General features: G+C 35.1%; 2 protein-coding genes across 3 annotated transcripts; one reads left to right on the top strand and one right to left on the bottom strand.

Moving 5' to 3' along the window:
- Positions 1 to 607: 607 nt before the first annotated feature.
- LOC114714288 (sm-like protein LSM5) lies at positions 608 to 2989 on the top strand. Its single transcript, XM_028899016.1, has 5 exons — positions 608 to 626; positions 1416 to 1478; positions 1580 to 1703; positions 2155 to 2227; positions 2678 to 2989. The coding sequence occupies exons 2-5, from the start codon at positions 1445 to 1447 to the stop codon at positions 2708 to 2710; spliced, it is 264 nt and encodes an 87-aa protein (XP_028754849.1). The 5' UTR covers positions 608 to 626; positions 1416 to 1444; the 3' UTR covers positions 2711 to 2989.
- Positions 2990 to 3833: 844 nt separating this feature from the next.
- On the bottom strand, positions 3834 to 14556 carry LOC114714231 (probable starch synthase 4, chloroplastic/amyloplastic). 2 transcript variants are annotated; one of them, XM_028898960.1, is made up of 16 exons: positions 14299 to 14556; positions 13443 to 13689; positions 12352 to 12415; positions 11179 to 12250; positions 11051 to 11102; positions 8801 to 8923; positions 8637 to 8712; positions 8382 to 8566; positions 8108 to 8302; positions 7959 to 8030; positions 7163 to 7372; positions 6722 to 6847; positions 6255 to 6404; positions 5207 to 5268; positions 5050 to 5125; positions 3834 to 4482 (listed from the first exon to the last, which is right to left on the bottom strand). In XM_028898960.1, exons 1-16 carry the CDS (start codon positions 14436 to 14438, stop codon positions 4303 to 4305), a joined length of 3030 nt encoding a protein of 1009 aa, XP_028754793.1. In that variant the 5' UTR covers positions 14439 to 14556; the 3' UTR covers positions 3834 to 4302. The 2 variants fall into 2 exon arrangements, with proteins under 2 accessions (XP_028754793.1, XP_028754794.1); XM_028898961.1 differs by having other exon boundaries at positions 13443 to 13682; positions 14299 to 14376.
- Positions 14557 to 15556: the final 1000 nt, after the last annotated feature.

Genomic DNA, 15556 nt, shown 5'->3' with positions numbered 1-15556 from the left:
CTACATGGTTGAAGGTAAAGCCGGTAAAATGAATTGGGCATGAATTTTAAGCTTGTTTAAAATGAGGGCCTAACTAAGTCCAATTCTTATGAGCAAGAGTCTGCTAAGGGCCATCCATGTATGAAAAGGAGCTGTCTCGTTTAAACTCATAATATTATTCTTTTTTTCTGAGTTTCACATTTTAGTTTGTTAATATTTATTATTTCAATTAAAAATTTCATGAAATTTTTTCTTCCCCATATTTGAAAATGGATGAAAATATTAAAAATTTTAAAAAGGTCTATAGCTCTTGCCAAACCCATAAGTTTAAAGCCCAAGGTTCAATGTTAGAAGTATTTTAGGGCAAGTGAGATTTTTAGACAAAAAAAAAAGTTTTTAAAAAGTGTTTGAATGGAATTAAAACTATAATTTTAAAAGTATTTTTTTACGATATACAAATTAAATATGTGTAAAAATTTGTCTCGTTTTACAGAATAATACTTCTAAAAGGTATATTTAGATGTTTAATTTTCCAGGCAAAAATTATTGAAATTAAAAAAAGCAGAAACAATAAGAAAACAGAAAGGAGTATTTAGGGCACGGAATTGACTTTGAAAGCTCACTCCCCGCTCAGCGAAGCTCAGGAGGTAACTTCAACTTGTTCATGGCGTTTTCATTCTTCCTGTTAACATAATTCCATCGTTTCTGTTTTTGTCTCTTGTATTTTCTCCATGCCGCAAAATTTTCGATATAATTTTAATCTCAATGTCTTCGCAATCGCGTGAAGTTTTCGTTTCGTTTTTATCGGAGGGAGGTGAGAGTAGGAGAATGACGATTTCCTTTTCTGAAGCATCAGTGGGACTTATTTCTTGAACCATTATTCGGAAATTATCATTCATAGGGTCGATGGATAAATTTTTTAATTTTCACCTCCCCGGTTTTTTGTTCATTTATTTCTTCCAGGTCTGTATCTTTTCATCCTGAATTTCTGAACTTTTCTAGGTTTAGTTACTCGGTCTTTTCATTGTTCATCGTCGTGGATAATTTTGACTTTGGCTGATTTTCTCCTTGGTTTCTAGTTGTGAAACAATTATAACTTGGCTTGCTTCTTGGTTGCATCAACCCAAAACATCTCAGTATCTGGCTTTTTAACTTCAAGCAGACGGTATATTATAACTATCTGGTTTTTTTCTTTTATCTTGCATTTGTTGGTGGAGCTATAATAATTCAGGGGACTATTTTGAAGCTCGAGGTCTGAATTTGAGCAATATCATCATTTTTACTCCTTTTAGGTTCTTTGCCCTTTGTAATAATGTCTACTGATTAGTGACCAGCTTGTTACTCATTGGTGGAATTTCTGTTAGAAAACTTGTTTTCATTGCATTCGTAATTTTTATGGTATTGAAAATTAACGGGTAACATGTATGTCTCCACAGATTGTGAGAACATTACCCACTGAGTTTCCATGGCCAACAACCCATCACAGCTTCTCCCATCAGGTTTGCACTCTTCAGATTACATGCTATCTCTAACTCTGCTTTGTTCTTTTGCCCCATTAAAGCATTAAACTCTGTTTATGCGATGTTTATGCTGGAAACAGAGTTGATTGATCGCTGTATAGGGTCAAAACTATGGGTGATAATGAAAGGAGATAAGGAGCTTGTTGGCACTCTCAAAGGCTTTGATGTCTATGTCAACATGGTGCTTGAAGATGTTACTGAATAGTAAGAGCTTCACTGAAACACCAAGTCTTTGTACATGCTTTTATGTCATTCCTATTTGATGTTCTGTACTTCTGTTACTGGATGTTGTGCATCTGGTTGTCTCCTTATGGAACCTGTGAATATACGGTTACCTGTAAGGAAACTAATAAAAAGTAACTGCTGTTAGAATTTTCAATTTCAAGCTTTTCCTTGCCCTTACCCAGTAAGCCTTTTACTGTTTAAGTTATTTGAATGTCTGGTCACAGTTTGTTTGTGACTTATGTGGTGAGTTTGCTGCATTTCTGGTTAACTGGATGCTACAGCAATGTACTTTTAGAGAAACTTCTGATTTACCCATGATTTACCAAGGGCTTATTTTAGCCCTACTTTTTTATTGATTTATTTGTTCGTTCCTGCATACAATTGTGGATGCATGAGGCACATAATAAGCTTTTTTGGTTTCATATGACAGTGAGATCACTGCTGAAGGGAGGCGGATAACAAAGCTGGACCAGATTTTACTCAATGGAAACAACATTGCCATTGTGAGTATTAGGGAGTGAAAATGACATTCAAGGATCCATAATGCATAAATCATAATATTGACAGTCAAAGATTATGAAAAGCAAAATCTCTTCTAACTACCATAAAAATAAGTTTCCGCTAATGCTTTTTGCGCTTGCAATTCATGCTCCTCTAAAATTAATAACATGTTTTTTTTTTCCCCAATGTTATAAGAGCGTTTTTGATTTGTTACTTCGTGTGATATTTCGAAAGACCCAGTTGTAATGTTAGGGAGCATGTATCGAAATTTTAGGCAGCAACGGTAAATTATACTTAACAGTATCTGAAAGAGATTTAAGGTCCTTAATTGGTATTGAGGCATAGGCCGTTTAGTCTTATTTTTTGCTAACAAGTAATTGTTTTTCAATTTTCATACATTTCATTGAGTATTAGTTGACAAGGCCGATGCGTTTTGACCATGCTTATTACAGTTGGTTCCTGGTGGTTCGCCTGACCCTGAATGAAGATCACTACTTGGTTACTGCTTTTAGTTTTTACACTCATCTTCAAGGCTCATTGTTCCTCTATTTTAACGAGGATTCTGCGGCCACCTGTATGTTCTGTTTCATCAGTTTAGGTCTGAGATGTGATTGTAGTCCTCTTCGAATTCTGTTAATGCCCTTGATACAAGTTGTGAGCCGTAATGTTCCCCCGAATCTGCCCATTTTATGTGAACTGATTGATCTAATTACTTGGACTCTTCTACTTTTAGTCTGGTACGAATGAGAGCTAATTGATTTAAGCAATATACTCTCTCCTGTTCTAGATGTAGGGTTTAGATAACTAATTTGTAGAGATTAAAAAATTATTTATGTGTAAAAATTGTGGTATTTTTCTTAAAGTATCACTTTTAATCGGTAGAAACTATTTATTTTCTTCATTGAAAACTTCCTATGTGAAATCAATAGAAGTTTTAAAAAATAAAAAATTGGGAGACAAAATGAATTGTTATTTTTTTAGGATCAATGGTAATATTTTCTCTTTTGAAATTAGGATCGCATAGAAGTTTTTTCTGATAAATGGTGACAATTGTATTGACAATATTTCTACAATTGCTTATATTCAAATTTTACGTGCATATTCTTGTATCACCACATCACCGCAATTTATACGATACTAGGGCCGTTAATAAAAATACCTGATTAAATATTAAACTGGCATGGTGGCTATGAGTTGCATGTCCAATTGGGGGGGTTGGGGTTGGGGTTGGGGTTGGGGTTGGGGGGGGGGGGGAGAAGATTCCTTAACAAATATATTGTCTTCAACGCCAGTTTAGATAGCATAGCGGGCAAGCTTTTGAACCCTTTATGTGAAAATTGATAAGAGGCCCTTTTTTTTTTTTAATAAAAAAAAGATTAGAAATGTTTTCTCTTTAATAATCTTTGAAATTTGTAAAAGTGATATCTAAACTCAACTAAAAACTAAGTAAAATTTTTAGAATTAAACTATTCATATTAAATTTAAACCATTTAAATTTTATTTCATACAGAAACATGGTAGGCATAAAGAGAAGATAGTGCAAGCCAATCAATAGTGGGAGTGGGGAAGAAATCGGCAGTAACGAAAACAAGTGGCGAAATCATACGCTGGCGGTACTAACATGCTATAGCAGAAAATATTTTCTATTAATTTCGTTGTAAGGCTTTACATGTAGAAATTTTTATACACTCTCGAATGTTGAAGAACAAAAAAGAAAGAATGGGGGAAAAAAAAAGTCAGAATCTTGCAAGGCGTACATGACTTCAAAGCACAATCTAGTAGTATTCATCATGACAGGATGCTCATTGATCAACCCAAAGGATCCCAGCCCAATGCAAAACGAGGAACCAGACGAGCACAGTTTCAGCAGCTATACATGTCCCAACCATGACCCATTCAATATATACATTCTCGAGCTAACGTGTTCATCCAAGCCAATTGTCCTCAATCGGCTAGATCCTTTTCATTATTTAGCAACCATCAAGCAATTAAATCTGAGATTTCATCACTATATATAAAAGATTTGAAACTTACAGCCAGTTTTTGCTTCAGAAGTGAGAATGAATAAGAGATTAGTTTAAGCACGTTTTGCTGCTGCCCTTGCTCTAGCTACAGCCTTTAAGTAGAGTTCCTCATATTGAGCAGCTGAAGAATCCCAGCTGAAGTCTATGTTCATGTCCTTCTGAACAAGCTTCTGCCAGCTCTCAGGATTGTTCCTGTAGAGGTCAAATGCGCGTTCCAATGCACCGTTTAATCCCTGTCACATTTGTCCCATTAGATCATATCAAAACTGATGGCAAATTAAGGTTTCTCAAGTGGACAATAATGCTGGAAGCTTGGAAGGTGAGGCATGCAAGCTAGGAAGTGAAACAGGCCATGTTCGAATTGAGGAGAATCCAAGAGGATATATTTAATTTAACCTTTACCCCTAGTTTTTAATCCAAACATATCCTTTAATGAAAGAACCAGTGTGACATAGCTTGTCATGACTGATTTTAGAGGAAATCATTTTGGAGGTATCTATACTTTATCTTCATTTTTAACTTGGCACCTATATTATCTTCTTTCTTTATTAAATCTTTTAATTTTACTCTGTTAGCACCGTCGACCTTATAAGTTGGCTCTGTTGGCCCTGTTAGCCCTTGTACAGAGACTAACTAGTGATAACATTGTCATAATCAAGGAATTTAATAGAGAGAAAAAACTATAGGTACCATATTAAACATTGAAGTATAGATACATCAGTTTTATTATGCATGATAGTAGAGCACATAGGGCAGCTCTAATTATGAGACAAGTCATTTCAGTCATTTCACTAACATACCTGCTCATCAGCATTCAAAAATGTAAATCCATTTCGGAACTGGGAAGGTATTGTGTCATCATCAACATCAAAAACACTGCAAGATACAAAATTTAATTACTTTTCATAAAAGAAGAATCACATTTTCATGTGGTGAAATCATGTAGAATGTACTAACCTGTCATTTAGACCACCAGTTTTTCTGGCAATGGGGATGGCACCATATCTCATTGATATCATCTGCAAATAAGAGGAAACTGGGCACAGGTTGAAAAAGAGGAGACTAGGGAAAGAGTCAACAAGCTAAAATAAAACATGTTTTGTACTGAGATATGCATTCAGGAAAATATCTTGTTAATAGCGGCTACGTTGTCCGTACATCCCTAAGGTTTCAGTTAACAAGCAAGGACATGATATTTTAACATCTTTATGGCCTTGGTCTTATTTTGGATATCGTCTTAAAGAACACAGTTTCCTCCTTTTTCATTGTGAGGAACTGACGCAGAATCACTGAAGGAAAGTAAAATGTTATAGAAGAGATTATGCCAAAGTTGCAAACAAGTCAATTTTGACCCCTCATTGCTATGCAGCCCCACGTCACTGACCTCATGCCCTGCTGCCCTTGTTTTGCACTGCTAATACTATCATGTTAGTGTTAGTCATCACTGTTGTTACCGCCATACCACACCAATTCGTGTTCCATAACTTATACCGTGAAAATGAAACTCTTAGATAAGCCCTTGGACCAATTAGCCTCACTTTCATAGACTTGGGGGTCGAAATCAACTCCCACTACCCCCCTCCATCCATAACCTTTCTTTCTGCATCTCTATCTTGCTCTCTTTAACACTTTAAGAACGTGCTTAACAAATATGAATGCCTTCCTTTTTGTTCACATTATCTGCCTCCATGACCATCTCAAATGACCTTTTTTTTCTTACTTTGTCAGGAAAGCAGAAGAAACGAATTTTGCCACACATGCGAGTTGGATTGCGTCTGATTACAGAATCAGTTAAATCAAGTGGACATACAACCCTCTATTATCAAGATAATTTTCTTTTCATAGGCACGTAAAAACAATACTTATCATGAAAAAAGAAATATCATGAACATAATGAAGCAAAAATCTGCCTGTCATATATATATATATATATTCTAGAATGTGAAAATAATGAAGCAAAAACACAATTTTCCCCAAATTGCAAAAACAATCGTTTAGACTTTACCTGTGTTAGCCCACAAGGTTCAAAGATTGATGGAATGATGAACATGTCAGATGCAGCATAAATGGCATGCGAGAGAGACTCATCATACTTCAATATCAACCGTATCTGGTCATGATTCTGAAACTGGTTGGCAATGCCCTCAAACTCTCTCTAGAGAAGAGAAAAGTGTTAATCACTTGATAGAAACGATATAATTGCAAGTCTACAATTAGACAAGATAGAGACAACGCCTCGCCTAATCTTTTTTGGCAGTTTTCTATGTTAGTGCTTTCATTTAAGAACTAAATCAAACATATGACTATATTAAAAATTATTTTTCCATGACCTTCACCTCATTTTTAAGTTGATGTGACCTTTTTTTTTTTGGTTTAAAAAAAGTTTCTTTCCGTGATATGTTCTGTGACTTTCATCCGTGTACAAAGAAACAGCATCCCACTAACTTCAGGTACAAGGGAAGCAACTAAAACCTGAATATGCGGGACTGGACTTGAACCAAGAAGAAGAAACTGTCCTCTCAGCTCCAACGTTCGATATATTGCATGTCTAATCAGATGGACACCTTTCTGTGGCACCAATCTTGTTATGCAGCCCACCTATAAAATACGATTTTCTTTTTTTTTAAATTAAGCATCAAAGCATGTCCAGAATGAACGATTCATACCAGATAACGTAAAGTTGTTTCACACTGAACATCATTATTGTATAGGGGGCACATAAGTAAGAATCAGGACTGGCACTTCAAATCAATATCAAAAAGAGATTGCATCATAAGCCGAACATTGACAGAAATCAGGATAGCATAAATTTGAATGACTGAGATATTCTAATTGATAGAAAATAGCAATTATTTCAAAACAGAAACTGACTGCATCGAACAACATCTCCATGAAATTAAAATTAAAAGTTACCAATGGCCTCCGAGCATCCGCAGAAGAAAGACCCAGTTTCCTTCTTATGGCTTCCTTATTCTCTGCTTTCCCTTGAAGATCATTTGCATTATACTGGACTTCAAGAAATGTGTCAGTTGCAGGGTTCCACGCATCAGTGTCGATACCATTTAAGAGACCAATGAACTTCTTGGAGTGAAAATTAAGGGTTGAATGGAGACCTCGTCCTCCCTGCATTGCATAGAAGAATATCATCCAAAAGAACAAGAAGAAGCCTGATCATCCAAAAGAACATCTTAGGAAAACTGCATGACTCTTTACAAACCATTCGAGCTTAAAGAACAGTTGACAATTTATATGCTATAAAGCAGGGACATAACTAATTTCAGTATTGTTGGCATGTCAGAAACTGACACTCCAAACATGTGTGTGATTAATTTCAATAGTGTTGGCATGTCAGAAACTGACACTCCAAACATGTGTCAAAATCACACACACACACACACACAGATAGGCATCTCAAACACAGGTGGCCCCAACAGAATGATAGAATGAGACTAGAACACCATTGTAATGAGATAATAGTAGTTATTTCCTGATGTCTTTTGTTATTTAGGAATCAATTTTTGGGGTCCTTTACAGTATCTATTTGCTCTTTTTTAAAGCATTTGTTCACAAGATAAGACCAAGGCTTTCTCGTTTATTTCAATCCACACTTGTCAGAGCTTGTCCTCGCCTCACTATTTGGGTAAAAAAAATTGATATTTTGATAAAGCAAAACTCCATTATATCCACAAAATTGAGTTAAAAGCCATACCTCTGCAGTTCGCACCTCTTGGGCATAGGTAGGCGACACTGTTGTCACAATGTTAGAGAAAACAACTCCCCCCTGACAATTGGAATGTAAAGTTGTAATTTATTCTAGCACATGAATCATGATTCTAGAAAAGTTCTTTATTGTTGTACCTTGACTGCATTGACTCTATCAGGCGCTGAGTTGTCCTGCATTCTGTCTGGTCGGTTTAGATTGTCAACATCTAGACCACATGATCCCAATTCTGAAGCAGGTGCAGTGCCTTGATACTCAAAGTTGTGGCATGTAAAACATATTCTGGCTGAATTTAAACCCCTAGGAGCGTAAAGATCCCAATATAAAGGAGCCTAGCCAAAAAAATATCCAGTGTCATATAAGAAACCCAAAGAAAGAACAAGCTCACTCTAAAAAGATGACAGAACATACTACAAAAGCTGTTTGCCAATCATGGCAATGAATAATGTCAGGTTTCTTGCCGGCACGAAGGAGAAATTCAAGAGCTGCACGGCTAAAAAATGAAAAGCGTTTGAAATCATCATGCTCTCCGTAAAATGTGCCTCTCCAAAAGAACTTTTTAGGATGATGGGGTTCAATGAAATAAACAGGAAGCCCTGCATAGACAGAATTAGGTTACACCCAAGATTTAAAAAATCAATTAAAATGGAAAATTTAATGACCGACCTTCAATAGTGCCAACCCAGATTTTATTTTTAAATAGTTGACCATCAAAGTATGATTCTATCTCTACATCTAAAGCCTGCAAAAGTAATCAAATTATTATGAATAGTTCAAGACACTTAGGTTCTATCAACTAGACAAATTCATTTCTCAATAGAATATCATACCCTTAGCCCTTGGATGTGTTCATACTGCATGCAATCATATTTGGGAAGAACAATTTCAACAAGGTGTCCTTTCTTCTGCAAGGCTTTACTGAGACCACAGACAACATCCCCCAAACCACCAACCTATAACCAAAAAAACTAAACTTAATTATGAGTAAATATGGGTGAAAAATATTGCAACTGAAAGCAGAGAATGACATCCTGGGGTAAGTTTAAAAGGTCTAGAGTAAGAATCAGACAACAGAGACCTCACGTATAAATTACATGAGTTTAAGGGAAAAGCGTCAGAGAAAAATGAAACATCCCTTCCCAGAGTCCAAGCAGTAACAGAATCTGTCAGCTTCTTCAACAGATTCTTCCAATTGATCAGCCATCCTTTCTGGATAGGATTGATGAAATACCCTTGCAATTAGATTACCAATACCTTTGGTCCTAAATATAGGAGCTAGTTGTTGTTGGGGGGATTGTTTTGGTTCTCAATGTAAGACCCAAATCTCTTTTGTCTCCTATATTCCCAAGCCATCCCTATAATTAGGTTCTTGTATGATTTATAAGTTACATTGATGATACTCCAATGTAAATGATTAAAAGAAGGGGTATTTTCAGAAAATCAACACAATTTTTTTAATAGAAAACTAACTTATCTAATTTTTTTAATCGATTTGAATTAGATAACTAGCTTCTATACTTAGAACCAGAAGGAGTATCCGGCAATCTCTACTAATGAGAAGTTTGGGTATCTGACAAATGAAAAATTCAAGATTCTCATGTTTGCTAGGTCATAATGGAGATCTTCATTTTTCATTTACATGTAAGTAGGTATCTAAGTCTAACAAACATCATGCAAGCAAAGTGAAACCATGATAATTCTCGCGGAATATATAATTTGGAAACTACAATCCTACGTTGCCATCATCATGAATGATGTTTCAAATCACAATCGCATTTTCCATCAATGCAAAGCTAGTATCTAGAAGAACACTTTCTCCAAGCTGACAAGCAGATACAGGTATGATAAAACCACAGCTAACAAAAAATGCAGAGGGCACCCACATGAGCAAGCATTAAAAAGAAAAAAAGGAAAAAAAAATAGAAGAATTGAATTGCAGCCTCTGCATTCTACCTGTTTAGATTAGATTATCAGTAGTCCCAAATACCAGAGAATTAGGCCAATCCTAGTGGATCCTCCTGACTTTAAGCACTATGAATGGAACTAAATCAATGGCTGATGACATGGACTATAGCTGAAAACTATTATGGTTGAGATATATTCAAAAATTAGATTACTTCTGTGGATTAAATGCATAATAATAAGACAAAAACATGCAATCCAATGCATATAGTAAATATATTGCAAAATTGATTTAGATTTTATATACTTATTGATAGTTTTTCAACACCTTATGTCCACAACCGCTACCATATAAGCTGTAGGAATACTAATTGTACTATTAATAGTACTTTTTGTGCATTAAACTTAGCTAACCAAGAAACCTAGAAAGATAATCACTTTATATTTTCCCCACTACAAAGCACCAGATGACCTTGACTAATTGATTTCGGCGAACAGGCTATGGACCAAAAATGATGATATCTAAGCTGGTTGTGATCAAAGTAATTTCAGAAAACTAGGGTAGGAAAACAAAAACAACTGCTAAGGAGAAGTGATTATGAACATTGTCTAATCTGAATAGGTATGAAAATGATAAGCAAACTGCAAACTGACGGACCTGAAACTGCTACACAAGCACAATAAAACAAAAGATAGCTTTACATAATTGTCTGCCAAGTGATTTTTGAACATGAGAAAAACAACAAGGAAGACACAGCAGCATAAAAGCTAAGCATAAAATTTATACCAGTAGGACCAACATTAATAAACTGGTCTTTTTTTAACATAATCTGACAAGTTTGTTTCAAACATGAAAGAGATGAAACAAAGAAGAGTCTTAAATCCAAAATAAGAGGAAGACAGAATACATCGAATTTGTTTGCCTGAACATCATTAAACAGCATCCATCTTAGTAAGCAGGATGCCACATGATAACAATTTAAATATTAACAAGATCCATATACATTGCTAGAGATTGTTATAAAGCTTTTTAGAGATATTTAGCATTGAGGAAAGCCCTGCAAATATGCTAGAGACTATATGTAAACTATCCAGAGTCTTTCATTTTATAGCTCAACATGTTTTGTGCTAACAGAAAATTCTATTGAGAAAAACAAAAAGAAAGATGATGAGTTCACCTTAGCTACTGGTGCCATCTCTACTGCAATCTGAATCACATATAATCCTGAACTAAAGAAGAAAAATAAGGCATGCATAAGACAAGTGAAGATGCATTTGCTACAATTTACTATTTAAGAATTAATACCTTGTTGCAGAAGATGTAAGCCTAAGAAATGCAGAAATAACCTCCTGCTCACTCTGCTCTTTACAAGCCATGTAGGTATCCCGAATACCCCTATCTCTCTTCCACACCTTTTCTCTTAATAACATAGCATCATCTGTTGAAATTTTCTTTTCAAGGGACCAACCATCAATTTTAAGCAACAAGTGACTCCAAAATTCCAATGGCATATCTTCCACTGGTTCATTTAGTGCTCTTCTCTTGCTTTCTTCTTTTAGAGTATTAACTGTGTCTTGAAATTCCATCACTGACTCATGATACAACTGAACATAAGACTGCAGCTCTTCATCTGACTTTTGAATATGATCTTCCAACAGCTTTATCTTTTGTTGCATTAGTTCATTATATTTTTGTAATTTATCTGATGACAGCTTATAAACACTAGCTTCTTCAAGGGATTGTTCCAGTTTATCTACCTTTCTTTGCAAGTCCTGATTTTCTTGCAAAACTATTGTAGCTTGATCAGCTTGCCTTGTTGCCTTATCAAGTAACGATTGCAAATTTTCAACTTTTTCTGATAAATTCTTGCATTCAACTCTTAGGGTGGATAGTTTTGATACATCTTCTTGAGAAACTGACAATCTTGCTTCCAAGTTTTTTACAGCAGATTCCAAAGTTGTGCGTTCCTTTTCCAACATTACTAAACGTTCACCTGTATTCTTGACATCATTAAGCTCTTCTTTCAGTGATTCAATGACATTCTTTAGTGAGGCATTTTCTGCTCTCAATGAGCTAAGCTCCTCAGTAAGAGAATGAATTGTATCAGCCAGGGTCAGAGAGTACTGTGAATCATGCAATTCCGTGCCTCTTCCTTCAGTAATTCCCTTGCGAGTCATCTCGTTACCTAGCTTCTCTAACTGGTTCTCCAGGTATTCCACACGTATCTTCTCCTGGGTGGCAACTTTAATCCGTGCATCAGTCTCCGCCAACCTCATCTCCAACAAGTTCATTTCTCCTTGCAATGCTTCCTTCTCAGATAGAACCTTTTCAAGGTCTCCAATTGCATGAACTCTGGCTTGGTTTAAAAGATTGATGTCTGCCACAAGAACTTATACTTCTCAACAAAAGGTAACAAGCCATTATACTGTAAATATGGAGATGAGGGAAAATCGTAAGGGCTTCAAAAAGGCATCTTACTTCTCTCTGCACTTCTTATCAAGCCTAACAAATCCTTGACTTGACTACCTGGCAACTGCTCAGCCTGTTTCAAAGTGAAGTAATCAAAATCATCCATATATTATATAAAAGTAAAAGGTGTGAACACTGTTACTTTACTATTTATTGACATGACTGTTGATCTCTTTCTTCTTCTTCTTCTTCTTCTTCTTCTTTGGTGGGAAGAACTGATTTCCTCTTTCAAACTTTTGCGTGGATTTAAAGAATTTAGAATTTCCCTTTGCAATGCAAGGTTGACCTTAGTTTAGGGTAATAACAGCATAATTTTTAATATCTATCATTGTCATAGCCAAGTAAGGTTATACATGGGACGGTAACTATTTGTCCAGACTCTTGCACTGAAAAGATCACGCACCAAAATTCCACCCAGTGTTGAAGAACAATAAAGGACTCATGTTTGAAATTTTGACATCGGTAGTGAGACAGAAAGATTGCAAATAAAACTTGATTCAATACCAATATGTCCAAAAACAAATGATAACTAGGCCTATTGTATAAGATTCTTAAAACAATAAATTGTAAAGAAACTAAATCTTAAAACAATAAATTGTAAAGAAACTAAACTAAGACTACTGGAATCTGAAAACAACCCCAAATAATAACATGTATCAAGATTTAATACCACTATTGAAAATTCCTAAGTAAATCACATCCGACAATTTGTGAACCTTAAATTTCAACATAGATGAATACAAACAAAGTAAATAATATTCAGTACATGTCACCAAATATCAATTACAGATAAACCAATATGTAGGAATGTACTTCATGGCATACTTCTCAATAGAAAATAAATTACTTCTGCATATATGGCAACAGAAACCATTGTTATATTCTTTTAGCTTCCTCTTTCTCACGACATTTCAAAGAGAGATCCATGATGTAGAATGATTAACTATGAAATATCTAAGTAGGTGGTCCATAGATGTGTGAATGTGAACAGACCAACATCCAAACAGAAAATAATTGAATAAAACAGACAGAATTGCAAAGCAGATGTCAGAAGGAATAAATCCACAATTTCAAGCTACATGTCTAGTTGAAGTAGATACCAAAGGTGCTGGTTCAGCTAGTACAACAGGATTATTCAAATTCTCCACGTCAATATACTCGATATGATCTCCACTGTCACTAGCCGTATCAGTGTCAGCGTCTAGGATATCCTCGTTCAAATTTGGTATGCCATCCAAAGAAACCTTTCTAAGCTCAGAGTCCTCATCTTCACTTGGATGGAGATCTCCCTCAGTGGGAGGGGGTTGATGAGAAGCTTTCTTGATCTGTTGCTTTTTGTGCTGGGAACTATGAACAGTTGTATGAGTTCGTGCATGCTAACTACCAAATATACAAAATTACCAGCTAGCAAAGTATAGCAGGCATTATAGAAGTAGAAACAAAAAAAAATTTAACCAAATACAGATAACTAGTTCTTTTAATTCGGTTGACATTCAATTCCATTGACCACTAGATTACAGTTACACTAAGTGCAAGGAAAACGAGATGTTACATTTCATGAACAATACGTAGCATTGCCTAAAATAAATTCATTAACGCAATGAAATTAAGTTGTTTTACTTTTAGCTCCGTTAGAGTCTCAAAATTAACACATTAGATTCACAAAACCCTAATAGTTCTTTTACCAACTCATTCCGAATATGATTAAGAAATAACAAAAAGAGGCAAAGCATAGACAACAGCAATGAATCTCGTTTTCTCATGAATAGTGAAAATGAATCACGCTTCAATCAATGAACGAAAGAATGACAACAAAAACATTATGCGAAATCCAACAAAACCATTTCCCAATCCAAACGAAATCAAGTTGAACGAATTAATGGCCAAGAAAACTAATCAAACAAATCAACGCTTCCGAATCAACCAACATGTGGTAAAGCAAACTATTAGTAGCACCTGAGATTACGCTGTCGCATTCTACAGGAAGCAGTGAGAAACCGATGCGACGGCAAGGAAAAGCGAACTGCATTAGAGTGATTACAGCTGAGGTGACTTAAATTGCAGCAAAGAAAGCAAGTGGTGAGCTTCGTCGCCATATTTGTTCCTCAAGCTTTGCTGTGTGACTGCGTAAAAACAGCATCAGAAGAAGAAGAAGCAGCCTTGAACCAAAAGCTTCCAGGATTCCGTGGGCACAACGTCTTCGTCTCCGGGACTGGTGAGTGCCACATGGGCTGTGTCTCTCGGGCAAGGAATAATATATATAAGGAACAAGACAGAGAGTGGCTGAAATTTGACTAAAACGGAGTGTGATTATGGAGCCGCCTTATCTAAAGATTGACGTTACATAAACAAATTGCTTCATCCACAGTCCACACAACGTCATATGGTCATTCATGGGTCCAACGCAGGGCGCCCATTTTATCCTCACAATGTCAGCTGGTATTGCGGGAAATACCACCCATTTACAACCGTTACTACACACATGACAACTAGCTTGGTTTTTTTTTTTTGGCCAACTAGTTTGAGGTGTTGAGTTAGTTCTGCTCTTAAATACTACTTACAATCCTAATTATATGATCTAGTTGACTAATTTGAAGAGATTAAAAAACTTAGTTAAGTTAGTTATTTGTAATGAATAGGTATTGTTTTTCCTAAAATATCCTTGCTAGTCAAATTTGTTATCTAGAACTACTATTATTAGAAAGATTATGATGGAAAAAAGTGGATAAATATGAGAGATAAAATAGATTAGGGTATTATATTTAGGATTAAAATAAAAGTCAAACAGGATCTTATAATAAGAACCGGAGGTAGTATTAATTTTCTTTTTGTCTTCTATATGTATAGATTAATGTATAGAATTTAATGTTATATATTTATAATTTTTTTTGTATAATTTAAAGTGTCTCATAATTCGAACTTGCATTCTCCTTTTTATGAGGTCTTATCATCTTAATCAATAATTTGTTAGTCACGTATTTGTTATAATTAATTAGGTTATTTAACTTTCTTAATATAACCAAATTAGTTTAATAGCTCTTAACCTCTTACATAAAAATGAGAAATTATGAAATACATTTGATAACTTAATATGTTGGCCCAAAAAAAAAAAGACATATAGTAATTTAATAATTAATTAAGTTAATTATTTATAAAAATTATTTCTGTTTATTTTTTAAATGACCCCTTTATTAATTTGTGAAGTTACTCTCAT

Source organism: Neltuma alba, unplaced genomic scaffold (assembly GCF_004799145.2).
Source record: "Neltuma alba isolate B1F8T4 unplaced genomic scaffold, ASM479914v2 tig00011497_pilon, whole genome shotgun sequence".
NCBI lineage: Eukaryota > Viridiplantae > Streptophyta > Magnoliopsida > Fabales > Fabaceae > Neltuma > Neltuma alba.
This window is presented reverse-complemented; position numbering and strand designations above follow the sequence as displayed.